This window comes from Myotis myotis, unplaced genomic scaffold (assembly GCF_014108235.1).
Source record: "Myotis myotis isolate mMyoMyo1 unplaced genomic scaffold, mMyoMyo1.p scaffold_m19_p_9, whole genome shotgun sequence".
Taxonomy (NCBI): Eukaryota; Metazoa; Chordata; class Mammalia; order Chiroptera; family Vespertilionidae; genus Myotis; species Myotis myotis.
Genome location: NW_023416401.1, coordinates 6,214,385 through 6,240,591, shown reverse-complemented (window position 1 = coordinate 6,240,591; position 26,207 = coordinate 6,214,385). Strand labels below are relative to the sequence as shown.

At 48.0% G+C, this 26,207-nt stretch overlaps 1 protein-coding gene across 1 annotated transcript in view; it reads right to left on the bottom strand.

The window, feature by feature from the left end:
• Window positions 1–211: 211 nt before the first annotated feature.
• Window positions 212–26,207, bottom strand: part of ASXL3 (ASXL transcriptional regulator 3) — a 103,973-nt gene continuing 77,977 nt past the window's right edge. The window contains exons 8-11 of the mRNA XM_036322652.1: window positions 16,858–16,954; window positions 14,315–14,420; window positions 7,341–9,306; window positions 212–4,635 (exon numbers count right to left, since the gene is read on the bottom strand). Of these exons, the coding sequence (XP_036178545.1) occupies window positions 931–4,635; window positions 7,341–9,306; window positions 14,315–14,420; window positions 16,858–16,954 (5,874 nt within the window). The 3' untranslated portion in view covers window positions 212–930. The remainder of the gene's footprint in view (window positions 4,636–7,340; window positions 9,307–14,314; window positions 14,421–16,857; window positions 16,955–26,207) is intronic.

Sequence of the window (26,207 nt, the reverse complement as noted above, 5' to 3'; positions counted from 1 at the left end):
TGGCACACCTGCCGCACCCCCAGGCACGCCACACATACCCACACCCGCCGCACCCCCAGGCACACCACGCACACCCGCCGCGCCCCCAGGCACGCCACGCACACGCACACCCGCCGCACCCCCAGGCACGCCACGCACATGCACACCCGCCGCACCCCCAGGCACGCCACGCACACGCACACTTGCCGCACCCACAGGCACGCCACGCACACGCACACCCGCCACACCCCCAGGCACGCCACACACATGCACACGCACACTTGCCGCACCTCCAGGCATGCCACACACAGGCTCTCACTGCACCCCCAGGCATGACATGCACTCATGCTCACTGCACCCCCAGGCACGCCACGCACACACACATGCACTCACCACACCCCCAGGCATGCCACGCACAGGCTCTCACTGCACCCCCAGGCATGACATGCACTCATGCTCACTGCACCCCCAGGCACGCCACGCACACACACATGCACTCACCACACCCCCAGGCATGCCACGCACAGGCTCTCACTGCACCCCCAGGCATGACATGCACTCATGCTCACTGCACCCCCAGGCACGCCACGCACACACACATGCACTCACCACACCCCCAGGCATGCCACGCACAGGCTCTCACTGCACCCCCAGGCATGACATGCACTCATGCTCACTGCACCCCCAGGCACGCCACGCACACACACATGCACTCACCACACCCCCAGGCATGCCACGCACAGGCTCTCACTGCACCACCAGGCATGACATGCACTCATGCTCACTGCACCCCCAGGTACGCCATACACATGCACTCACCTCACCCCCAGGCACGCCACGCACACACACACATACACATGCACGCTCACCGCGCCACCATGCACACACATGCTCATGGCACCACCAGGCACACCGCACTCGTGCTCACCACGCCACCATGCACACACATGCTCACCGCACCACCAGGCACGCCACGCAGAGCTTGGAGGGCCCTATGCAGTCGTCGTGGCAGAAGGCCCCGCAGCCCTTGCACACGATCATGGCTTTCAGGCGGCAGGAGCACTTGAGCTCCAGCTCCTCGGCGCTGCTGCTGTCGGCGAAGTTCTGCGCGGGCACCGGGGCGCCCTGGCCGGGCAGGCCGGCGGCGGCGGCACCAGGGCCGCTGCCCAACATCCCGATGGACTTCTCGATGGCAGAGGCCGCCCGTTTGAAGCTGGTGCTGCCGAAGTGTATGGCTGGGTAGTTTCCGCAGAGCGGCGGCGGCGGCGCCGGCATCTTCTGCACAGCTAATGGGGGGAAAGGCTTTTGTGGCTCAGAAAGCAAATAGGGAGAGAAGTCTGCGTTCTTCAGCGCAAACGCTTTCAGCTGTTCTTTCATCTCGTTCTGGTCGTAGGGAACCTGCTTCAGGCCCAGTTCACAGCTGCTGCCTAGGCCTTCCTCGAAGGAGACCGGCTCGGATTTGATATTGCTACAGAGGCCCGCGGCCGGCGGCCAGCCCAGGCGCTTGGCGGTCTCCGCGGCCACGGGAGGCTGTTTCTGCTCGGCTGGGGCTTCCGCATGAGGAACGGGTGGAGGTAGTGGAGGTGGTGGGGGCGGCGGCGGGGGCAGGGCCAAGGGCGGCGGGGGCGGCGGCGGGAGCACCAGTGCTTTGCTGGGCATGGCGTGCGCGGCCCCCCCCACGTCATCGCCCTCTTTAATGGGCACGCTGGGGGACAGCATGTTGGCCAACCTCAGCTGGTGAGGTGCCGGGGCAAGGCCCGCCTCCCCCAGGCCCTTTTGTTCCAGATGCCGATTGAAGGCGAAGGCGCTGCAGCCCGTGGGGGCCTTGGCGGAGGCCGGCAGCAGCGCCGCGGGGGGCACGGGGCCCCTGGCCACCACGGGCATTTGGTAGAACTGCTGTCGGTGCGAGGCGCCCGCCTCAGGATGGGGATGGAAGCCGCCATTCTTGTCTGCATGGAACAGGCTCTGCTGGAAGCTGCAGGCGGGCAGCAGCCGCTTCTGCTGCTTGACGTCGGGGCCGGGGGCCGCCCTGGCCGGCGGGGCCTGCTTGCCCAGCCACTCCTGCGGGAAGGGCTGCCCGGGGCCCAGCGGGGCCAGGCCGGGGCCCAGGACGCACGGCAGGGCCTTGACCTCCGGCTCCACCAGCAACCTCCCGGGCTCACATTTGACGTGAGCGTGCTCCCCCGCCGTCCTGGCCGCTCTCTTTTTGGGGTGGTTCTCCCGCTTTCGCATGTGGAGCGGCGCGAGGGTCCCCGCCAGGTAGCCCTTCCCGTCGGGGTTCGGGGAGCTGGAGGGCATTTCCAGGACGCTCCTCTCCGCTGCGGCTTTCCCTGCTGAGGTAGGTTGAAGGGGCGCCGGGAGCCTGTTGATTTCCAGCTTGGCTCCCAGCCGGGGCTGCGGCAGCACTTTCTCCAGAGGCAGGTTGCCCTGCAGGAGCTGGGTCACCAGTGGGTTGTTCGCCTCCACGGACGACAGACGGCAGCTCGAGCTGCCTGCGTTGGGCGCTCTTTTCAGGGTGTCCGCAGCCAAGGACACCGCCTCGTCCCCGGGGCCCGAGGTGGGGGCCTTCCTGTTCTGCGTCTGCTGCACCCCCGGGGCTGCGTCCGTGGCCAGAGGGGGCCGCTCGGGGCCGGGGAGGTCCCCAGTGTCCGCTCGGAAGCCCCTGTCCGCTCTGTCCACCGCCTGGGGCTCGGGCTTCGGGGGGAGAGGGACCCCCGGCAGGAGGCTCCTGGGGTGGAGCTCCGCCACGTGCGAGTAGCCGGCGCGCTCGGCTTTGACGGCCTTGGCACAGCCCAGCTCTGGACGCTCCTTCTGTCTGCTCGGCCCTGAGTGGCTGCCCGGCGGCCCCGTGCTCCTCACGGCCTCCTCCTTCCAGCTCAGCCGGCCGCCTGCGGTGTACGGGCTGCCACCGGTTGTGTCGGCTTCATTTTTGAAAGTGGCCGGGCCACGGGCCTGCTCAGCAAAGCTGTTGCCAGGCGCCGTCGCCTCGTGTCGTTTCTCGGGAAGGACCAGGGGCGCCTCCCGGAGTCCTGGGCAGGGGGCCTGTGTCGGTTTGCAATCTGGTTTGGCTGCAGACCCGGCGATGACACTGGGCCCGGGATCGATGCTTTCGGTGGCGGCCGGCTCTGGCCTGCTGATCACGGACACCTGGGGGCAGGCCACGGGCTGTAGGGCCACCTCTGTCCTCCCCGGCCTGCCCTGGGCATCCGCGCCCGCCTCTGCGCTGGCCATGGCCACGGCCAGGGACACGGCGGAGGCCAGGGTGGCGCTGTGATCCACGATGACCTTGCAGGGGATCGACCTGTTGATGGCTGCCGGGGCGAAGGCCGCCGGGTGCTGGGCTTTCCCACAGTTCTCTGCCCTGTTCCGAGGCCCTGAAGTTTTGTCCACGCTCTCGGCACTGAACTTGGGGGCACAGTCGTAAGAGCTGATGGTCAACATGCCTCCGGTAAACACGGCGATGGGCGGGCGGGCCACCAGAGGGTCCGTGACGGCTCCCGCGTCCCTGCAGCCGAGGGCCGCTCGCCCCGGGGTCCCCGTGGACACGGCCTGCTCGTCACCCCCCGGCACGGCTCTCTTCTCGGGAGGGAACCTGGTGCTCATTCCCGGTGAGGCAACCAGGACAGAGGTCGTGGCGAGGTGGTTCGGCAAGTTCTTTGCAATGGAGAGGGTTGGCGCAGAGGTGAACTGCCCGGAGACCACGCCGCACGCACCGCTGCTGGACGTGAGCGCCTGCATGTCATCCCCGGAGCCCGCGGTGCTGGCGCCCTTGGGGGCGGCGGGGAGGGGTGTGCTCTCGGCGCATTTGGGTACAACGGCTATGCACGGGGCATCCGCGCCCTGGATGGTGGTGAGCACGCTTAGACTGCAGGCAGAAATGGTGGTGTTTGCACTATCGACGGACACGAGGACGGAGGGCTGATCGACGGGACTCACAAAGGGATGCTCTTTCATCGCTCCCGACACAGCCGCGCTGCAGGCTGACACGGGGACCGCGCCGGCACTGAGCAGCATGGGCACATCGCTCTTTTCCGAAGAGGTAGAGGAAACCGGTTTCTCGGACACATGGGACACGGGGACACGTTCCTCAGGACCATGCACGGCTACGTCCGTGGCCGCGTCTGGGGGTTTGGTGGGTGGGAGAGGCGGCTGGAGGGCAGGGGTGGCCTCCCGGAGGGGCGTGGGCTTGCTGCTGGGTGACCTGCAGTTGGGATTGGCAATGATGACACCGGTTGAACCTTCGGGTTTGGCCTCGGGGGCGGAAGGGACCTCTAAGCTCGGGGGGCCTTCCTTGCAGCCAAGCGGAGGCAGCCGGACCTCTTTCGCGCTCTGGAAGAGGTGCGCTCGGGCCTGGTGCTTTGCGAAGAGCTTCGCCTTCGTCTGCTCCTTGATGTGCGCCAGGGTTCTGGCCTTGCCACCCTCTCCCGGGCCGCCCATGGCCCCCGAGACAATGCTCGCCGCGGCGGCTACCGCGGCGGCCGCCGCTGCCTCTCGCTGAGCCCTTGCCTGCTGGGCCCGGGCCTTGATATCCGCCAGGGTCCTGGCCCCCGTGTTCCGGCCTCCACCCACGGATGTGCTGGGGGAGGCTCGAGGCTCTGGCTTGGAGACTGGCGGGCTCTTGATGATGAATGGTGGCCCGATCTTGGAAAGCTGGATCTACAAGGAGGGAGAGTGGAAAGACAAGGTTGGTCCGTGGTCACAGAGGAGACACATGGCACATAACAGTAGCCGCATTTTCTCATAATGTGGCAGCAGCTACCCCTAAGTCCCCGATGGGCCTTTACGGTACAAAGGGACATGACATGCAGCATGGATGTGAGAATTAAACATTTTAATCTCTGCTTTTACGCTATGAAAACATCAACCTGGTGACTTCATTTGCAATGGAAATGAAGCATCTTCCTAATGCCTCATATAGATGGAAACCAAGTCCAGGCCTGTTAAAACGAGGTTCGCTAAAAGACAGTGAGGTTAGCTAATAGAGATATTTAGCTTTTAAATGATCTTCCTTGCTGGCATGAAAATCTGGGACCCTAACTCTACTTGAGTTTATCTGTCTTCATTACATACACACACCTCTAGCCAGGGGTCAGGAGATGAATTCTCATCCTAACTTTATTCAGAGGAATGTTGTGATGCTACGCAAATCATGTGTCCTTCAGTGTCTTCAATACCCTCCCCGAGCCAGAGACCCTAGTTGTGTATCCTTGTTTTTATGCATCCTTGTATCACCGCGCCTGCTGCCTTATACATATGTAATAAGCACCCACAAAAAGTCTGTGAACTCAGATATAAAGTGAGACTAGTTACTTCCGGTCCAGTTCCTTCAAAGGACTGTTAGAAAGATGGAACTCTGGTTTTCTGCCCCTAAAAGGAAGTATGAGTCAGGCAGTTTCTTTTGATCCTGGTAATCTATAGTTTGCTGAATTTTGTCAATGTCCCAACCCACACTGTTCACCTACTCATGCTAATGAAGAGACACAGTCATGGCCAATCAGGAGGCACAAGACCTAACAACCCACACACCACAGCAATGCCTGCGATTCTCTAGTCACAAAGAACATCCTTAGATCAGAGACTGGTAGAGCTAGAAGGGACCTAGCTAAGGTCTCATTTTACTCTGGAAAAATCTGGAGGTAATGCAGATTGCCATGCCGTTGGGCCATCTAGCACTGAGCCTCAGGGAGAGCCTTCGGGCTCCCCATTCAGAGCTGATGACATGCCCTATGTGTCCTCTTCCCCCATCTATCCCCCTCCCCCCACAGAAAAAGCTTTCATAGGAAACATCTCTCTTCTTAACTGTATATTCACATTATAAACACCTGACACATACTAGTACTGCAGGATCATGTCACTTTGGAATTGGGCTGTGGAAGGCTGGCAGATGGAATTACCTTCCTGAGCTACCTCATTTCTCATTTTCAAACCTGTGATGTCTCTCTTCTGATTCAAACGCTCCAAAGTGAAGGTGAATTCAGAGAGGGGACTCAATGTTTCCTTTTCAAGATTTCCCTTAGTTTAAGAAATTTGGAACATTAAAAAAATGAAGCCTAATTAAGTCTTAAGACCTCAAGATCAAACAAACACCAAGTACACTTGTGGTATCTACCTATTTATCTATCTTTGCATAAAGTGTGTATCACTTTGAAAATAAGCTTTTGGCAAAAGAAAAGAATACGTTTAAGAAGATTTCTAATGAAAAGCATGCTAGTGTTTTTCTTTCCATTGCTTCATAAATTAAAACACATAGCAGTGTTTTATATTCATCTTTTACATCTCCAGAATCTCATTTACTAGGGACTGCTTTATTAAACAATAACTACAGCCACACTCTTAAAAGCCAACCTGATGGAGATCATGAGTCACATATAAAAAGGTGGCAGAGCACAGCAAATAAAAAGAGATTAAGAAAAGCAAAGCTTGAGTGTGTTTATGATTCTAGACCAATCCTATGTGGAATAATCCATTTTATTGTGGAGCAATATAAATGGACTCAGATAAAAGCATGGCATAAGTTTAAATTATAGTGGGTAGAATTTTTTTTTTTATTAAACAGACTTTCTTTGAATTACACTTAATTTTCAGATTATCAGGAAGAGCCAATTTATGTAAAAGGTTTGTTTTCCAAGAGTTAAAATCTACTGGGATCAAAAGAAAATATTTACATAGAAATGTTTGTCCACAGGCTTTATGTTTTATGTGAAGTTAAATACCTCGTTCACTAGCTCAGAAGGAGAAAAAAAAAAGGTTTGTATGCCTATATATCCACAGCATTTCCCTTCAGGGTTCACAAAGCAATTTCATTGATTTGTTGAAGGAAATTTAATGAGGCTCTTCCAGAAGCCAGGTCCCTCTCTGCTAGGCAATGGTGGTGTTCAATGTTTGTTGGAAAATGAATGAAGGGATAACAAGTACCTTCATCGCTTTAGTGCATGCCTCGAATCCCTGACTTCTTTCTCTAGTTCTTCTGAACTTTTAAAGGCCAAGGGATTAGCTTTCAAGTTTTCCCAATTTCATTTGGTGCAATGCTCTGTCCTACACCCTGGAGTCCCCAAAAGACCCTGCATCTCACTGGCCTGTGGTCAAGTCCGGGCCCTGTCCTGCCTCCCCACTTCATTTCCCTTAAATGCTGAGGTCAAAGTACATACATGCATCTAACTTCTATTAGCTTAACGCACATTCTTAAAAAGGATCCCTTGATATTAGACTGGCGCCCGGAGTGTTCGATTATCAACTGCTACATAAAAACCCAGAGGGAGCAAGATCTCATTTATTCCTGGAAAATTCAGTATCTAAGTCGGGAAAGCCTATGCATGGAAGTGCCTTTTCCCCCTTTTCTTCATTCTTATAAAACACCGTACCTTGAGAGGAGGGACTCTGGGTTCCTCTCGTGGAGGCTGCTGCTCCTTCTCAGCGGGGCTGCCAGATGCCGCGTTCCGGGTGGATGGCTCATCTTCGATCCTCGCCCTCTTCTCCTTGCAGATGCCAAAGCTGTGCTGCTCTGCGGTCTTCCTCTTCGCGATCTCGGATTCTCTGCTTTCGTTCCTTCCGCCATCAGGTGACTTGGAGGGCTCTGACAGCTTGGAAGGATACGGGGTCTCCAACCGGTTCTGCGAGCTTCCTTGCTTATGTGTTTTACTCCTGGAGCCTTCTGGAAATGAAGCCTTCTCCCCCGGGGCGACATACTGCTGGTCCTGTGACTGAGCTGCTGGAAGCTCCGTCCCTTTACTCTCCGTCTCCTCAGAAAAGACAGGCAGTTCCAATGGTGACGACGCCCCTTTCTTTTCTGTTCTCGGCAGCACATGAGGATTTTTCCCTTTGATGATTTCTGCAGAAGGAAGTTCTGGAATCGGAGCAGGATAGGGCTTCTCTGTGTCACCATGTGACTGACACGGCTGCTGAGTCGGGGGCTTGCCGTGGAGTTCTGTGGACGGAAACGCCTCGGGAGCCAGGGGAGAAGGGCCCGGGAGGGTGGGCTCCGGAGTGCTGGACAGAGTCCTCTGCTGAGAGAGAAGGCTCTCTCCCAGGGGCTGGGCCGGGGCGGGGCCTTCGTCCTTCTGCGGAGAGAGCGGTTCTTCAGACACGGACACGGAAGGGGACTTTCTTTGTTGATGCGCCGCTCTTTCATTCAGGGAAGAGCTGGAAGCTGGAGATGTTTCTGGAGGGAGTGGCAAACTGGATGCGAAAGTGGTCTCGGCCGTGAGAAGCATGGAAGACACTGAGGACGTTTCTGATGTCAGCGGCAAGTCGGACAGGGGCGATGCTTCCGACGTTAAAGGTACATTGGATACGGGGGATGCTTCCGAGGTTAAAGGTAAATTGGACATGAGCGACGCTTCTGATATTTCCGGGGAAGTGGACGCGGGCGATATTTCTGATATCAGAGATGCGTGAAGGTTTTCATCGGAGGGCTTCCTCTGGCTGTATTTGTCTGCATGTTCAGTGCTGGATACCTCAGAACAAAACGTCGTCTCCAGAGAGGCTGGAGTGCATGATTCTTCTGAAGTCGACTGGGTTTCCCCTCCGGGGGATGGCGTGCTGGTACCGGCCCCCTCTGGGCTCTCAGAGGAGAAGGAGGTTTCAGAGACGCAAGCGTTTTCAGAAAGCTGTTCCTCAGGATCGCCCTGTAGCTCCATATCCACAGCGATCCCGCCCTTTGGAAACTGGCCGTCTAAAGGAGATGACCCTGTTTTCATTGTTGGAGTGTTGGTCTCTGTGTCAGTTTCTGGCTCCTTATGTTCTGGGTCGTCGAGGTGAGTCACAGAAGAAGTGGAAGGAATGAGAGAGTCACAGACTTCTAGCTGCTCAATAACCACGGACATTTCTTCCTGGGGAGACTCGGATTTCTCTTCCACCTTCAGCTCAACGTGAGGCTCGGCCTCTAAAACATCGTTCATTATAACACAAGATTCCAAGTTTTCTTCAGGAATTGCTATCTGGGGCTCTTCATGAGCACTGCCTGGAATTTCAGACTCCTCCAAAAATTCGGGTATCGCCTTAAGATTTTCATCCTGGCACTCACAGATACTTGTCTCTACCTCTTCTGCAATTTCCTCCTGAATCACAGATTCTTCAGGGATCAAGATATCCTCTGATTCCGACTCTGCCATTACCTCTTTTCCTACATCTACCATTGGGCAGAGCCCAGCACAGAACTCAGGCTCTGCAGAAGTTGGACTTTTCATGATTTTTGGCTTTTGTTCTTCTGAGGGAGCCTGTGAAGAAAGACCTGGAAGACTCGAGCTCCCACATGAAGAACTACTTTCAGCTCCATCACTGTTTGGTCCAGCCGTGAGCTTTGTAGATTCCTCTCTTGACATGCCCAACCTGCACAGAAATTAGGAACATTGTTGTTCAACCACAAAATGCAAAAGGTACAGTTCGATCTCTCACAAATGTAGTATTTAATAAAAGCAAATGCATCAAATGAACTTTATAATCACTAAGTAATATGCTCAATTTATATAAATTAGTTCATAATGACTTGGTTTATCTACTTTATAATCATAACTATTTCTGGTTAAGAAAGATATAGATTTTTATTCCGTAAGCAAAGAGATATGAACCTTACCAACTGTTTGTAAAAGGAATAAGAAAATTACAGACTACAAAAGATTAGAAAATATGGTCAGAAAAGCAAAAAATGTATAAGATCTAAGATTTTTTAAGTCATAAAGTAGAAATCTGTCACTATAGTAGAAAAATAACAGCCTTCAAAGGATGCACCATAACCAAATAATTAAGATCCATGGAAGATGGGTATGTTGTAAAATCTTGACACTGAAATGACTTCCAAAGATTAAGTTCTCTTAAACCAATTAAAGAGTTGTTGTTCAATCACCTTATTTTAGAATCTAAGCATCTAACCAAAGACAACATGGAAATTTCACTAAAGAATAACAAACATATTTGGGATCATCAGAGTGGATTCTGCTAGGTTACATTTGTGTGAGGCAAGATGAATTCTTTCGTGTAGATCTCTTACTGTAAAAATATTCCATAAAAAAAGATTAGAAATAATCCAGCCTAATGTTCAGATCATAAGGCAAAGTTAATCAGGATTACAATCAAAGATACTGCGAATCACTGTTTCCTGTCATACGGAGCTACCAGATCAGCATCAGGGGCAAGGGAACAGGATGATCTAAGTGCATTACATTAGAGCACTAGGGGCAATTACAGAGATAAGTGGGAGAGAGAACATCTCCAGAGCAAGAAACACGGCTGAAATACAGCTCTAATAATATCAATGCGGGAAAATACCTCCGAGAAATCTTCAACCTTTTACTTAAATTACATCCTCAAAATGAAAGGGAAAAAAGCTGAATACACTTTGTGGGTGTTTGATCATTGACTTCTTTACTAAAACATTCTGAAAAGAAGAAAGAAGATGCTGCTTTCATAATTAGTCTCTTTTCTTTCAACTTTCCCTAAGATGGGTTCAAACTAAGCTATCATTTATAACTATACTATACTGAGAGGAACAGAATAGCTACATTACAGAAAAATTTTAAAGCAGAATTATCAGCTAGAAATAAGGTCTTTGGGGGCTAGGTCAAGCAGGGATACCAGGCTAGATACTAAATTAAGTGTAGAACATAGAGAAGCTATCCACTAGCAGCCAAATTTCTGCTAGTTGGTTACTGACAATGTTATTAATACACACACACACACACACACACACACACACACACACACACATATATATATATATATATATATATATATATATATATATATATATACTAGAGGTCCAGTGCATGAAATTTGTGCACGGGGGGGGGGGGGGCGTGGTGTCCCTCAGCCCAGCCTGCACCCTTCCAATCTGGGACCCCTTGGGGGATGTCCAACTGCCGGTTTAAACTGGCAGTCGAACATCCCTCTCACAATCCGGGACTGCTGGCTCCCAACTGCTCACCTGCCTGCCTGCCCCTGATTGCTCCTAACTGCTTCTGCCTGCCAGCCTGATCACCCCCTAACCGTTCCTCTGCCAGCCTGATTGATGCCTAACTGCTTCCCTGCCAGACAGATCACTCCTAACTGCCCTCCCCTGCCAGCCTGGTTGCCCCCAACTGCCCTCCCCTGCTGGCCTGGTCACCCCTAACTGCCTTCCCCTGCTGGCCTGATGGCTCACAACTGCCCTCCCCTGCAGGCCTAGTCACCCCTAACTGCCTTCCCCTGCTGGCCTGATGGCTCACAACTGCCCTCCCCTGCCGGCCATCTTGTGGTGGCCACCTTTTGACCACTCGAAGGTGGCCATCTTTGACCACCTGGGGGAAGCCATCTTTTGTGAGGGCATGGCAGTTAATTAGCATATCCCCTCCTTATTGGCTGTGGGCACCACCATCTTTGCGATGGAATGAGGGCCAATTAGCATATTCTCTCTTTATTAGATAGGATGTATGTATATGATATATAGGGTGTCCCAAAAATGTATACACACTTTGAATAATTATGAATTCCAATGGGTTAAATCTGGAAAGAAAAAAAAAATCAACTGAACTATCAGAAAAAAAGTGTGTATACACTTACAAATCATATAGAAATCATATAGGTCATATAGAAATCGTATAAATCATATAGAAAACAGCACTGTGTGAAATATGCCCATATCAACATTTTATTTTCATGGGAAAATAGATTTAAGATGGCATAAGGCATAGAAAGAAGAGGCTTAGAGCACACCACATAACCACACAAAGGAAACCCTGCCCTCAGAAATCTAAACTGCAAATCAGACCAACTCTTACAATTCTGAGTTAGCATACATGTGGGTGATTTCCAAGTAACTAAAATATACCACAGTACTATATCGCAAGCAGAGTAAGCCAATAAGAACCATCATAAAGACCTCAAACAAAGAGAAAAAAACGAAATCAGACAGATTTAACTAGAAGGGAAACTGGATAGTAACATTGTGGGAAAAACTCTGAGCAATGAAAAGGCACATGGTGTCAGTCAAGGGAAAGGGTGTGATACTCAGGAAAAATCCCTCACATATTGGGAAAACGTGGGCAATCTAAAAGTCACAAAACTAGAAGGGCAGTCAATGAAATGTCCAGAATATATCTGTCATCCGATACGAAATCAAAGACAGGAAAAAGCAAGCAAGAAGTCCAGTACCTTTAAGAGACAGAAACTCTGTGGAAAACTATAGCAAGAAAGCAGTTAAGTGAAAAAGAACTGTTTGTATTTGGAGCTCAGGAGTGGAGATGGGAGCCTTCCTCACAGTATTGTAGCTGTCACCCTCTGGGGCAGGGGCCTTTAGCCTGATCAACCTATGGGAGCCTGTGAAACCCCCAATGCCATGTAAAAAAATATATGTGGCTCAGCTGGTGTGGCTCAGTGCTTCAGCATCAACCCATGAACCAGGAGGTCACGGTTCGATTCCCGGTCAGGGCACATGCCCCGGTTGTGGGCTCCATCCCCAATGGGGGGCTTACAGGAGACAGCTGATCCATGATTCTCTCTCATCATTGGTGTTTCTACCTCTCTCTCCCTCTCCCTTCCTCTCTGAAATCAATAAAAGTATATTTTAAAAAAATGTATATGTATGAATTTTTTCTGAGAAGAACTTGTAGCATTAAGACCCTGAGCAAACGACTTTGCATGCCTTATAAATCAGGTAAAATTAAGTTTCACTGTCCCTCCATTTTGGACACCGTTTTTAAAATATAAGGATAATAATGATATCCACCTTATAGGATTTGTTGGGAGAATTACGTGAAGTAACATTAGCAAAACTCTTAGAAACATGTCATGGCCAGAGTATGTGCAATGATTATTTGTTGGAGGAAGGAAAGCTACATGAACTCTGGAATGTAGGCCTTCGGAGGGCAGAGCCAGGAAACTCCCAGATGACTGTACCTCTGGCATCTCGGACGGTGTCTGACACTGAGGAGATGTTGGATAAATGTTGGGTTCATGAAAGAGTAGGCCCAACACCAATAATAATTCAGGACTAGTGTGTTGGAGGTAACCGCCTCCGTTATGCTTCTGCCGTCACAGAAAAGCGTGCCCCCAACATTCCCTTTGTCAGACGAGGGTGATGAGGGCGGGCTCCACTCCTGGACATGCCCAATCGGTATGTCTGGGGTGGGTTCTGGAAACCTGTACCTGTTTTTCAAAGCTCCGATGAGGATCAGATATGGCCAGGTTTGAGTAACACTGCCAGTGACTATCTAGGAAGGCATAGACCTAGCGGGCCACATTTTTGTTTTTGAAAAAAAGATGGTAATGATCTTTTACTTTTGCTTAAATACGTTTACGTATCCAAGGTCCTAGGAGAGCCCCTGAAAACAAGCCTTCCGACTCCAGAGCACTGCCTTGGGGCAAGTCACCAAAGGGTAAGGAGGCCATATGGCATGGGATTCCTTTCTGTGAAGAACAGCCGCCCCTGTGACATTCCTTCTGAGGCTTTGTCCTCATTTACTGGGGGGGTGGGGGGGGAGGCGGGTTGTGAAATGAGTCCAAAGGTGCAGGTTTTGTTACCTACACGACCTCAGTATCTTTTACACAAAATAACTCTCAGGCATTAATCTAAGCATTACTCGTGTACCTGGGAGTTAAAGCTCAAATTCCTCTACTTAGGAGGGTCTCAAGTTACTGTCAGTGTCAGCTTCTTAATCCCTCCTCCTTCTAGGGATCGGATGGTCTCTGAGATGCCGATTCTGCTCACGTGGAATAGGTACGTCCCTCTAACCGTGAAGCAATGGAGAAATACTTTCAATTTCGTGCCGTCACTACCACGCTCTGTGTGGCCAGTATTATTTTGAAAAGAAACACACACGATAAAAATAATTTAAAACAGGTTGCACCCCAAGAGAAAGATGGGTAGAGTGAAGGGTAACACCTCAAGCTCTCCCTGAAATAAAGACTAAACAGATATATATATATATATATATATATATATATATATATATATATATATATATATATGCATGGTCAGTATTTTTGGGAAAATGTGGGGATTAATATGTCTAAAACTACTTAGGTCTAAAGTATTCATTAATAAAAATAACTTGGATTAATAAAAACGGAGATTTTTACTAAAATCCAGTTAAGAAAGCCAAAATTGATTTCCATGGGATTTCATGCTGTTTTCAGTCCAAAATGAATTTTCATGGACAAGTTATAAACCCTTGAAAATGCATTTTTAATCATTTAAGTGCTGATATGCCACTATAATTTTCCCTGCCGTTTCTTACACTGAGGGGCTAGTGCCTTTTATCACAGGTTTATTAAGTTTTACAGCATATGAGTATGCTATGCGAAGCAGAGAATTACATTTTCATTTCCTTCTAAGAGAAATGAGAAAAAATGCTCTAGCACTTACTTTTCTCCATAAAACCTTTCAAAGAATTTTTCTTTCCAAGGTTCTGTTTTCTTTTCCTTCTCAATTTCTTGCCTTATCCGCAATTGCATTTCTGGCGTAAACTCTCCTAGAAAGAAAAGGCTTATATATTGAGTCAAAGAGGCCGCATCTCTTGCCAATTAAGAAAGAAAACATGTCATTAATCTGAGTAGACTTTTATGGATGTTGAAGACTAAAAGCTGAGTACAGGTAATATTTCTACAGCTTCTCTTTCTATGAACACCACTTAAACAGGCACTGAGGCACAGAGGAACCTAAAGCATTTAGCAGATGTCCTGCATGCTCAGGGCTGGGAATGAGAGTGGACCACTGTCCTTAATGAAGTCTGTCTGGTGAGAGAGTAGGCATACCTTTAGCTATAATATGATGTCAAGAGCCCTTGATAGGATAAATGGACTAAAAGTATAGAAGGGAAAGCATTTAATTCTGCCTAAATCTATTAGAGAAGGCCACATATTGGAACTGATGCTTTTTTTAAAAAAAAAAATCTTTATTGTTGGAAGTATTACATATGTCCCCTTTCTTCCCCCATTGACCCCTTCTAGCCTGCCCCTACCCACCCCAGGCCTTCACCTCCCTATTGTCTGCGTCCATGGGTTATGCAGATATGAACACAAGTTCTTTGGTTGATCTCTTCCCACCCACTCCTGCCTTCCATCTGAGATTCCACAGTCTGTCGGAACTGATTCTTGAGCTAGCTTCTCAAAGATGATCAAGCTTTCATAAAGTAATTAATGCAGAAGGCACAGAGATATGAATATGTATGTTTATGTTCTTTTGAATGGACAATTGTGAATAGAACATAGGATGAAATGAAATAGGAAAGGCAGGCTGCCGCCAATTACCCAACGTGTATTCTAACAAGAGCTCTAAATGTTTCCTGTCAGACACAGAGGGAGGTTCTGGTGATGGTCCATGAGGGAGGAATCTGGCCAAAGAAGCAGTTAAAAACAGGGCGAAGACATCGAAGGACTCCACCTAAAAGCCCACTGACTACCATAGAGGAGACATGGAAAGCGCAGTCAGACAGTAGCTGTGGGACCAGGAAGGGGATGCTGACTCACAGCACAATTAACACTTCCTGGCCAGATGGACCTGGGGAGATAGAAGAGGACCAAAGATGCTGTCAAGGGTTAAAGTGAGGAGCTGTGAGGAGGGTGGCGATATTAACCTTGAGAAGGCAGAAGGAATCAGAGATATTACAGGGAAGATGGGGAGTTTAGCATTGGCCTGTTGGTTTGAAGGTGCCTTATGTCAGCTAGGGGATCCAGTAGGTGCTGGGAATGGAACACCAAGGAACAAGAAAGAGGAGTGAGAGCCAGGTGTGGGCCATAGGGAGGGGAAGGAGGCTGGGTAGAGGCTATGTGTAAGTTACCAAAGAAAATGTCAGGGAAGAGAATGGTGGAGGCATTAACATTTACCTTCCGATGAGAGAAGAGGGGATCCAGAAAGGAGCTGAGGAACAGCGGTCAGAAAGGCAGCTTTAGGAAGAGATTTTACTTATATTATGAATGCCCACGGGGGATGGTTTCCAGTTGGATGGGATAAAAAGCAAACGAGAAACTGGAGAAGGAACATGAACTGTAAGGACTGAGGAGAGGAGACTGGACTTGGCCATTAGGAAGCTGTCAGCATTTTCTAGGAGAGATTATTTCATTGTGTACAGTGGGGCCACACCCAACCATGACAAGCTGAGTGAGTGAGAGAATAAAGTGTGGTAGGTAGCATTGATATTGTTAGTCTTTCAAGAAGCCTGGTGACAAAAGGAAGGATAAGGTAAAGTGGTGGCTTCAAGGGAAGAAAGTATTAAAAGAAGATTCCTTATGCCCCCAGGACATGAATCCTATATAATAAAAGAGTGATATGCAAATCAACCAAACAGCAGAGTGACTGGTCGCTATGATGCACACTGACCATCAGGGGGCAGACGCTCAACGCAAGAGCTGCCCCCTGGTGGTCAGTATGCTCCCACAGGGGGAGTGTCACTCAGCCACAAGCTGGGCTGACGGCTGGCAAGCACAGTGGCCTACCTCCACTGCAGCACTAAGGATGTCCAACTGTGGCTTAGACCCGCTCCCCGCAGGGAGTGAGCCTAAGCCATCTGTCGGACATCCCCCGAGGGTTCCCGGACTGTGAAAGGGTGCAGGCTGGGCTGAGGGGTCACCCTCCCTCCCCTCGAGTGCACGAATGTCATGCACCAGGCCTCTAGTAAAATATAAAATGCATCAAACAAGTAATTAAATTTAACACTTTCCCCCAATATCTTGCTATAGCAACATTTTTATTATGTCCTGGATAACATCATGCTTTCTTCAAAAATGTCTGATATCAAAGATGCCAAGTGTAACGAAGCATTGGTGAAGTCCCTGGGAACAGAATGTGAGTTTTTATTAAATTAAAGTAGACTCCGGGGGGTGAAGAGACTGGGAAGCAGAGAAAGGGGCAAGCTCAGTACAGCGTGTGCACTCAGATACGTCAAGTAGGAGCGGGAAATAGGCATTTACCTTCTGCCAGCCGCTGCTTCCATCCTTGTGCTGCATACGCAAAGAACTCATTATTTAGAGCTGACGTGCTGAGGCGTAAAACTCCATCACTTCCCATCTAGGAAATAAGCCGAAAAAACAAGATTCCATGAAGACTAATTCCAAGGCAAAGTATGCAGGAAAGAAGCAAAAACTAAGGGTGTGTGTGTGTGTGTGTGTGTGTGTGTGTGTGTGAGAGAGAGAGAGAGAGAGAGAGGAGAGAGAGAGCGCAGGTGGGAGGAAGGGAGGAAAGGAGCCCAAGGAAAGGGACCCTCCCAGTGTGAGAGGCGCACTGTTCCCAGCAACTGGTACCAGGACCAAACCCATCTACCCCAAGGAGACCCTACGAGGCATTTCCGTTATGGGTGGTGAGTAAAGTGAATGGGTGCAGTTTAATCAAAACAAGTTTTACACCCTGGCCCGTTGGGTTAAGTAGTGTCGGCCTGGGGACCGAAGGGTCGCAGGTTCAACTCCCGGTCAAGGGCATGTACCCTGCTTGCAGGTTCTATCCCCAGCCCAGTTGGGGCGTGTGCAGGAGGCAACCAATTGATCTCTCTCTCTCTCTCTCTCTCTCTCTCTGTCTGAATCTCCCCCCCCCCCCACTTTCACTCTCTCTAAAAATCAATGGAAAAATATCTTTGGGTGAGGAGTACAGTAAATAAATAATAAAATAAGTTTTCAGTGTTTATTCTAATATGCCTCAGATTGTACCAAATTAAACATCAACATATGTTTCTACCTTTAGATTAGGTTTTTTAAATGAAATTTTCTACAGTGTGTGAAAAATAAAGAAATCCGGTCCGATCCCTTGGATTCCTTTGCTGTCAGCGGTGTAGACAATAAAAAGTTATGAAATATATTAAAACAAGTACACCCACACTATCATACCTATCCCTGCACCCCTCCTTCTACTGTTATCACCTCTTTGGATACACACAAAATCGGATAGACCAGAAAGATTAAAATATGTGCGACTTCACACTACTAGCCTTTTCCTCAAACACACTAACTTTTTAAAAAACACACTAACTTTTTAAAAACTCACATATACAAGAGATTCAGGTAAGTAGCACCAAACTGGATGCTTTTAACTTTCCAACTAGTTACTGTGTCTTCTCTGGGCATGGAGTCTGCTGGCTGACACAGGGGATTGAGGCTGTCTTGTCCCTGGCCGGCTTCGTATGAAGAGTGAAGATAAAACACATAAATAGTCGGCAATGCCAGCATGAGACAGGCGGGAAGAACTTCACGCCAGAGGTGACCCTGGTACAGGGTCTGGGGAGAGGACAGACTGAGACGGAGTGGGTTTGGGGGTACAGCATACAGTAGACGGACTGTCAGAGAGTGTGAGCTGTACTGTGGAGGCCGGGCATCATGGCCAGTCAGTAACTGGACTGTCTGAAGGTGTGAGGATGCTGTATGTAAGCCTGCTACTCCAAGGTCCTGCTCACGGTAGCTCCAATCCTATTTGCACAGATTTCCTCTTCCTCCCATGTGCACACGTCATACATCCTAAACTCCAATTAGCCACTGTTACCCGGAAATACACTCCGGAAATAAAAACGGAAATACACGTTTCTGTTTGTCTGTGGTCTTCTCTATACACCGTCTTTGCTCACAGACACATGACCCCTATTTTAAAATTTAACTCAAATAATGCCTTCAGGAATGTGTCAGCTAAACCACCAAGCAGGAGCAGAGGAGAGCACTCAATCGAAAAGTAAATGCTATACTCGCTACTCTAAACTGGATCATGGCCAATCAAATCCAGAAACAGCAACATCGTGGACAAATGTGAGATCTGCTGAAGGCTGCCAATCACATCTATAGCAAGGTACAGATCTGAGATCCTGTGATTCTTCATCTACAAAACATTCATCTAAGTTTCCTTCTAAAGTTTTTTCATCTAAGAAACACTACAATATTGAATACCCCTGAACAATTTCAGCACACTTTCATTCATTCATTCGCTGTTTACTTACTCAATTATTTCATCTGTATTTAGCAGACACTAAGCCACTCATGGGAACCCATGTACTGGAGCCTGTATGGGTGCTGGCAATGCAGGGGCAATAAGGATAAAGCCCCCGCTCTTGTATTTTGAATACGTTCTACATACAGCAGTTGCTTCTGGTCTCTGTACATCCTCCCAGCCACCAGAGTCCAGCACAGCTGCACTATACGGTTGTATTACCAGCCAGCATCCCACCTCTTGGCCTCACAACAGCCCCAAGACGTGAGTACATAAATGTCCCAGCCTTCCCATCTTCTGATTGGACAATTCTAGGATACTGTTCTCTGGAGCGCAGAATACGCACTGAACCAATGGATGGGGTGAAGGAGTGAAGGGGTGAAGGGGTGAGGGGTGAAGGGGTGAAGGGGTGAAGGGGTGAAGGGCTGAGGAGGTTAAAGACACTGGAAGAGTAGTTCAGGCCTGGCTTCCATGGCTCAGTGGTTGAGTGTCAACCTATGAACTAGGAGGTTACAGTTCGATTCCCGGTCAGGGCACATGCCCGGGTTGCAGGTTCAGTCCCCAGTATGGGGCATGCAGGAGGCAGCCGATCAATGATTCTCTCTCATCATTGAAGTTTCTATCTCTCTCTTCTTTTCTGAAATCAGTGGCAATATATTTTTTAAAAAGACTACTGCAGGAGACACTACCCACGCTCAGGCCGATGCTGGGAGATGGGGTGAATGAAAAAGGCAGCTGGGCTTGGTCAGAGGTGCACAGGGGCTGTGATCAAGGATGGCTAGCAAACAGTAAGGATGAGAGAGAAGATACGCCTCCAGGGAGTCTGACGTTTCCTGTGAATATTGACTCCGAGTATTTGTCCTTGTGGTTTGGGAATGACAAGTAAAAGCAACTCCACTTAAGAAGACTAAAGAGGAAGAGGTATCCTTATCGCACGGATTCTAAATAGACTAGAAGGTGGAAGGCATGTTCCCTCAAAAGGTAAAGGAGTTTGTTGCTGGGAAGTGCGTGTGTACAAGGAGGTGGAAAAGGTAGACTTGCTACACCTGGGGTAATGCATGTGCCGTCTACCCCTCTGTGGGCCATGTGAGGCCCAGCGTATCACGGGCACTCAGTAAATGTCTATCGCACCGCCCTTGCTCTCTGTAGTGAAAGATTTAAAACTTAACCCCAGGAGCTGAGAATCAGGGTTTTAGTTTTGTGCCTTCTGCCAGGCCAGGGACATGATTAGCTGTTAATTGAAATTTCCGCATTATTTTAAGACACAAAGAAATACCAGTTCCAGACTCACTCTGACAGAGTCTCAGGATTTGAGCACATGAAAAGGCAAAGGCAGTGTGAAATAAACACATTCGAGAGAATACGGAAGCTAGCCCTGGAGGAAATGTGTGTCCTTTAAAACAGAGAAGTCATATTAACCGCCGGATCCCCAGCCTGTAAGGAGACAGCACAATTAAACACGGGGGCTAAATTAGACTTAGGAAGTAAACGCCAATAAAGCTTTTAAAATACACTATTAATTTTATGGCCTTTAAGAAATACTGTCCGAGACATAACATTTTAATGAGCTGGAACAATAAACATTTCTGAAAGGGTTATTTATTTATTTATTTATTGCTGAGCTATAAATTCTTGTTTTCCTGAATTACCCTTAATAGAAATGCTCATTCTAAAACTCACCCCCCCCACCCCCGCCTCTCTCTCTGCTAATAAAATGTCTCAGCTATTGATCAGTATGCCCCCTTTTCAATTAGGAGGAAATCTCTGATCATACCAATGGCTAGAGAGGAGAATAAATATCAGCACAGGGAAACTTATTCAAGTAGAGATCCTTTTACAAAAATTTAAACTGTGGGTGAGTATATCATTTGCCTTTAGTATTGATTATATGAATATACATTTTATGGGATGAATGTCAGTGGAATTTAAGGGTTGAAAAGTGGCTATTTACATATCACCCAATGTTTAAATTCAATGAATGTGAATTCTGTATAAGAATATAACTACATTTGCCCTAACTGGTTTGGCTCAGTGGATAGAGCGTCAGCCTGTGGACTGAAAGGTCCCAGGTTCGATTCTGGTCAAGGGTGTGTACCTTGGTTGTGGGCACATCCCCAGTAGGTGGTGTGCAGGAGGCAGCTGATCGATGTTTCTCTCTCATCAATGTTTCTCTCTATTCCTCTCTCTTCCTCTCTGTAAAAAATCAATAAAATATATATATATTTTAAAAAAGAATATAACTACATTTGATAAAGTCCTTTAACCCTCTACCATATTCTTTATCACTTTGTTCCCTATCTTGGGTTTCTTGTGAGTGATTCAGAGTGCGAGGCAGGCAAGCTGCTTAGAGCAGTGGTTCTCAACCTTCTGGCCCTTTAAATACAGTTCCTCTTGTTGTGACCCAACCATAAAATTATTTTCGTGGCTACTTCATAACTGTAATGTTGCTACTGTTATGAATCATAATGTAAATATCTGATATGCAGGATGGTCTTAGGCGACCCTGTGAAAGGGGCCGTGACACACAGGTTGAGAACCGCTGGCTTAGGGGGATAGTGAGTGATGTGCTGGAGAGCGGGAAAGTGGCTGAATGGTAACGGGACGCCTAGTGTCCTAAGCAATTTGGGCTCCATTCTGCAGACGGTGAGGAGCCCTTCACAGCGAAGCCAAGCCATGCTGAGAGGTTCCTGCTGAGTGTGTGCAGGTGAGCGGACTGTGGCTTTAGATACAGGGTTCAGAATGGGCCTCTCTAACGCTTGCCATTGATAAGGGACATTGGAGAAGACACCTGAATGAAGTGAGGAAGTGAAACACACAGCTCTGGCCCAGTTGGTTGGAGCATTGTCCCATACACCAAAGGTTGCAGGTTCAATTCCTGATCAGGGCACATGCCTAGATTGCAGGTTCCATCCCCAGTTGGGGAACTTTTGGGGGGCAATTGATTGATGTTTCTCTCCCACATCAATGTTTCTCTCTCTCTCACCCCCTTCCTCTCGCTCTAAACTAAAATTTTTTTAAAAAGCATACCCTCGGGTGAGGACTGTAATAAAAAGAAGGGAGGCATCAGCCATCTGGGGAGGAGTGGGCGACGAGAAGGAAGGGATATAAATGCAGAAGCCCTCAGGTGGGCTGCAAGGAGCCCCTAAGAGCTGAGAAGGCCTTGGAGAGTGAGCGGAAAGGAGCAGAGGGGACAGATCATGCCAGGCCTTGGGGCCCAACGCAAAGACTGGCTTTTCTCCGGGTTCGCTGGGACGCTTGTGGAGGACTTGGGACGGGAAACTGCAAAGATCTGACATTTCCAAGGGCTGGCTCTGCCTGCTGTGTGTAAAGACGACTCTGGAGCAGCTGTCTGAAAGCAAAGCTGAGGGAGCCACACATGTGATTTTAATTTTTCCATAATCACACTGAAACAGTAAAAGAAACACGGGACATTAATTTATTTCTAAGTCAACTGATCCAAAATGTTGTTTCAGCATATAATCAGTATGAAATATTGTTGAGATAGTCTTCATTCTCTTTGTACACTAATTCTCCAATAACCAGTGTGTTTTTACAACACATCTCAATTCAGATCAACAGCCACTGGTGGCTAGTAGCTATTAAATTGGACAACGTAGTTTTAGGAGATAAAGACTTCCCAGGGACATGAATAAGTCGTTATTGTAAAACTCCAGGAAAATGACGATAGCACTATGGACTAGGGCAGTGATGGCGAACCTATGACACGCGTGTCAGAGGTGACACGCGAACTCATTTTTTTTTGGTTGATTTTTCTTTGTTAAATGGCATTTAAATATATAAAATAAACATCAAAAATATAAGTCTTTGTTTTACTATGGTTGTAAATACCAAAAAAATTCTATATGTGACACGGCACCAGAGTTAAGTTAGGGTTTTTCAAAATGCTGGCACGCCGAGCTCAAAAGGTTCGCCATCACTGGACTAGGGTGACAGCAGTATAGGGGGTGAGAAATACTTGGGTTCTGATTATATTCAGAAAGTTGAGCCAATAGGACTTGATGACGGGTGGGATGTGTGATATGAGAGGAAGAGAGCTGGCAAGATGGCACCAAAGACTTTTGGCAACTGAAGCAAAAGGGGATAACTGGGGATGGAAAGAGACTGTGCTTTGGGTGAGGGGTGCGCGGTGCAGTGTGAGGTGAGGTTTTGTTGAGGTGTACACTTGAAACCTGTATGGTTTTGTGAACCAATGTCACCCCAATAAAGTCAATAAAAATTATGAAATGGCTATTTCTTAAAGGGGAGGAGGAGGTTTGGTTTTGAACCAATTAAGGTTGAAATGTTTATTATAATTCCAAGTAGATATCTTAGATAAATCATTCTGCATGTATCATAGAGGATGCCCTGGACAGAGGCAAGATGAGAGACAGGGACTCCTGTCAAAAAGCATCAAGAATATATGGCTATACACATCTTGCCGGCTGGTGTTGCTCAGTGGTTGAGTGTTGACCCGTGAACCAAGAGGTCACTGGTTCGATCCCCAGTGCAGGGGCAGGAGTGCAGAAGGCTGTGTATCAATGATGTTTCTTTCTCATCTATGTTACTATCTCTCTATCTCTCTCCCTTACCCTCTCTCAAAAATCAATAAAAATATTTTTTTAAAAAAAAGCATCAAAGAAAGGCCAAGGAACAAATCATGCAAAGTTTGTTCAGGCAGTGGGAGTAAAGATATATATCAGTCAAGAGAGGAACCAGCATCGATGGGGCTGAATGAGCATGTGTGTGAGTGGTGAATACGATAAAGGCATGAAAGACGATTCCTAGGAATAAGGCTTGTACAGCTGGGTAGACACTGGTAGCAGACACCAGGACAGGAAAAGACACAAGGAGGAACCATGTTTTAGACAAAGAAATAGTAGTTTGTTTCTCTGCATATGCTAATTAGGGATCTCTGGAAGGCAATCACGTGAAGATGGTCTAATCAATAACCCAGACGAGGGCAAGCAGCTCCACAGTGACGGTGGGACTGCACACGGAACAGTAGGAATTATTAGTGAAGAAAGTGTAACTGACAACGTGGATGTGGGTGATCACACACAGGAAGGATGACCTAAAGAGAGGATGACTTGAAGCAGAGCCTGGAGGAACGCCAGCATAGAAGGGATGGGCAGAAAAATCCATGCTGCTAGGAAGACTGAGCCAAAGCAATCAGAGGTAGGAAGGAAATCAGAGCAAAAAGCATCACAGATGCAAGGAAAGAACGTGTTTCAAGAAGGTGATCTGTATTGCGTACGTGCTAGTATCTCCAGCGTGTAGAATTACTTAGGCCAACAGTCTGTGCAGTGCACCATGTTAGCTGCTGTGTCCAACAAAAGCAATCAAAAGGGTCTTTCGAGCAAAGCCAACCTAGGCAGTAAGAGTCCAACCAGGAGCCAAACGCAATAGCAAAAGAGTAAGGAGCAGATGAACTACGTAAACTGTTATCACGGACCCTCTTATATTCTAATCTGAGGGTCTGAGCCATTTTATCCATAAGAAAAAATGTAATCCCATAAGCGTAAAGTGAGGCATAAAAATAATAGAGGATGGCTGAGAGTACCAGGAAGGGAGATAGGACCAACAATATCCTAAAGACAATCTGGCCAATACTTCTTCAATGCTGTTTCCAGTGTTGCAATCTATGATAATAAAAGCATAATATGCTAATTAGATGTCCTTCTGGACATCCTTCCAGCCGGGCCAGAGGGAAGCCCAGGTCCCAGGTGCCAGAGGGAAGCCAGGGCGGGCAGCCAGGGGAAGGAAGGTCTACTCTTGCACAAATTTCGTGCATCGGGCCTCTAGTAAGAAAGACACTATTTCTCCAACTGGGCTTTGCAAAATAGGAATTTTAATAGGTGATTTTAATTTTAATGGGTAACCTACCCAAAAGGAAAACTGTCCGAAAACCCAATAAATATAACCTGTACTTACTAAATATGGCCAAATGGTGTGTTGTTTTTTTTTGCTACATGTAATGCTAGATATGCTAGAATTTGTTTTAAGCCCCAAAGAATATATTTATCATTCAGTGTTCCCCAAATGTTTTAACCTTGTAACCCTCTGACAGGAAAATTATCACCATGGCATAGAACAAGAGACTGTCTGGGAAATGATGCATTCAGTGTTGTGAAAGCATTGTTGTCAGAAGCAGTCCAACGAGAAGAACTCAGCACCATGGTCTGCACACGCTAGATACTAAATCCCTGCTGAATAAGTGAATGACAATCTCTAAGATCTGGATATAGAATAATGTTCAAGCCATCGCAAAAAACAAATGTTCAAAATAAATAAAACAGTAGCAACTTGTAAAGGGTGATGTAAGAGCTTTGGTCTACAAACGTAAATGACCGTGGTCTCGAAGCCCACTCCCTGAAGCAACTGCTTGACTTTCCCTTTTAAAAACTGTATCAAAACCTACGTGCGCGTACGATCAGGGACTGTCACTATTGAGTGGTAATAAAGACCAACTGGAATCATCAGGATGCTCACGAGGAAAGAAAGCTACACTATTTCCAAATTCTGTCCGTCTAATTAAAATATTACGCATGACATTAAGCTAATGTGAACAAAAGGGAAATCTCATCATTGATGTTTCTATCTCTCTCTCCCTCTCCTTTGCTCTCTGAAATCAATTAAAAAATATTTTTTTTAAAAAGGGAAATTCAGAGAGAAAATATCACCCAAAAAACACATTTTGACATACAAGTGGAAGGCTTTTTGTGTCCTCGCTGTTATCATTGGGCTTCAAAGCTGCTTTTATAATAAAAGCCTCCCTTCCGAGCCAAGCTGATTTCTTCTTTTCCTCTCCTTGTTGCTTCGGGGGACCACACCAGTGCAGCATCACCAGGAATGAAGTCCGGCCTGAGGACCGGGGAGCTCCCATACTCAGAATGATGTCAGCTGTACTCCTTCCCTCGGATAAAGTTCTACAGCCAGAGGAGTGGGCCGGAGTACAGAGCAACACTGGATTATTAAATGAGATCTGTGAGTATGTACATGGCAGAGGGTTTGAAAACCAAAGATTCTATGATAACATAATAACAACTAATCTTGCCCTGGCCAGCGTAGCTCAGTGGATTGAGCGTCATCCCATGCACCATAAGGTCACGGTTCTATTCCTGGCCAGAGCACATGCCTGGGTTGTGGGCTTGATCCCCAGTCGGGGGCGTGCAGGAAGCAGCGGATAGATGTTTCTCTTTCACGTGGATATTTCTCTCCCTCTCCCTTCCTTTCTCTCTAAAACAAACACACAAAAATCAATTGCCGGGAGCCGGTCCATCCATACTGTTCTTAATATGTTTGCTCACCTTCTTGGCACTATGTGTTTTAACCAAGGTCTCCTCTCTGAGAAAGGTTGTTT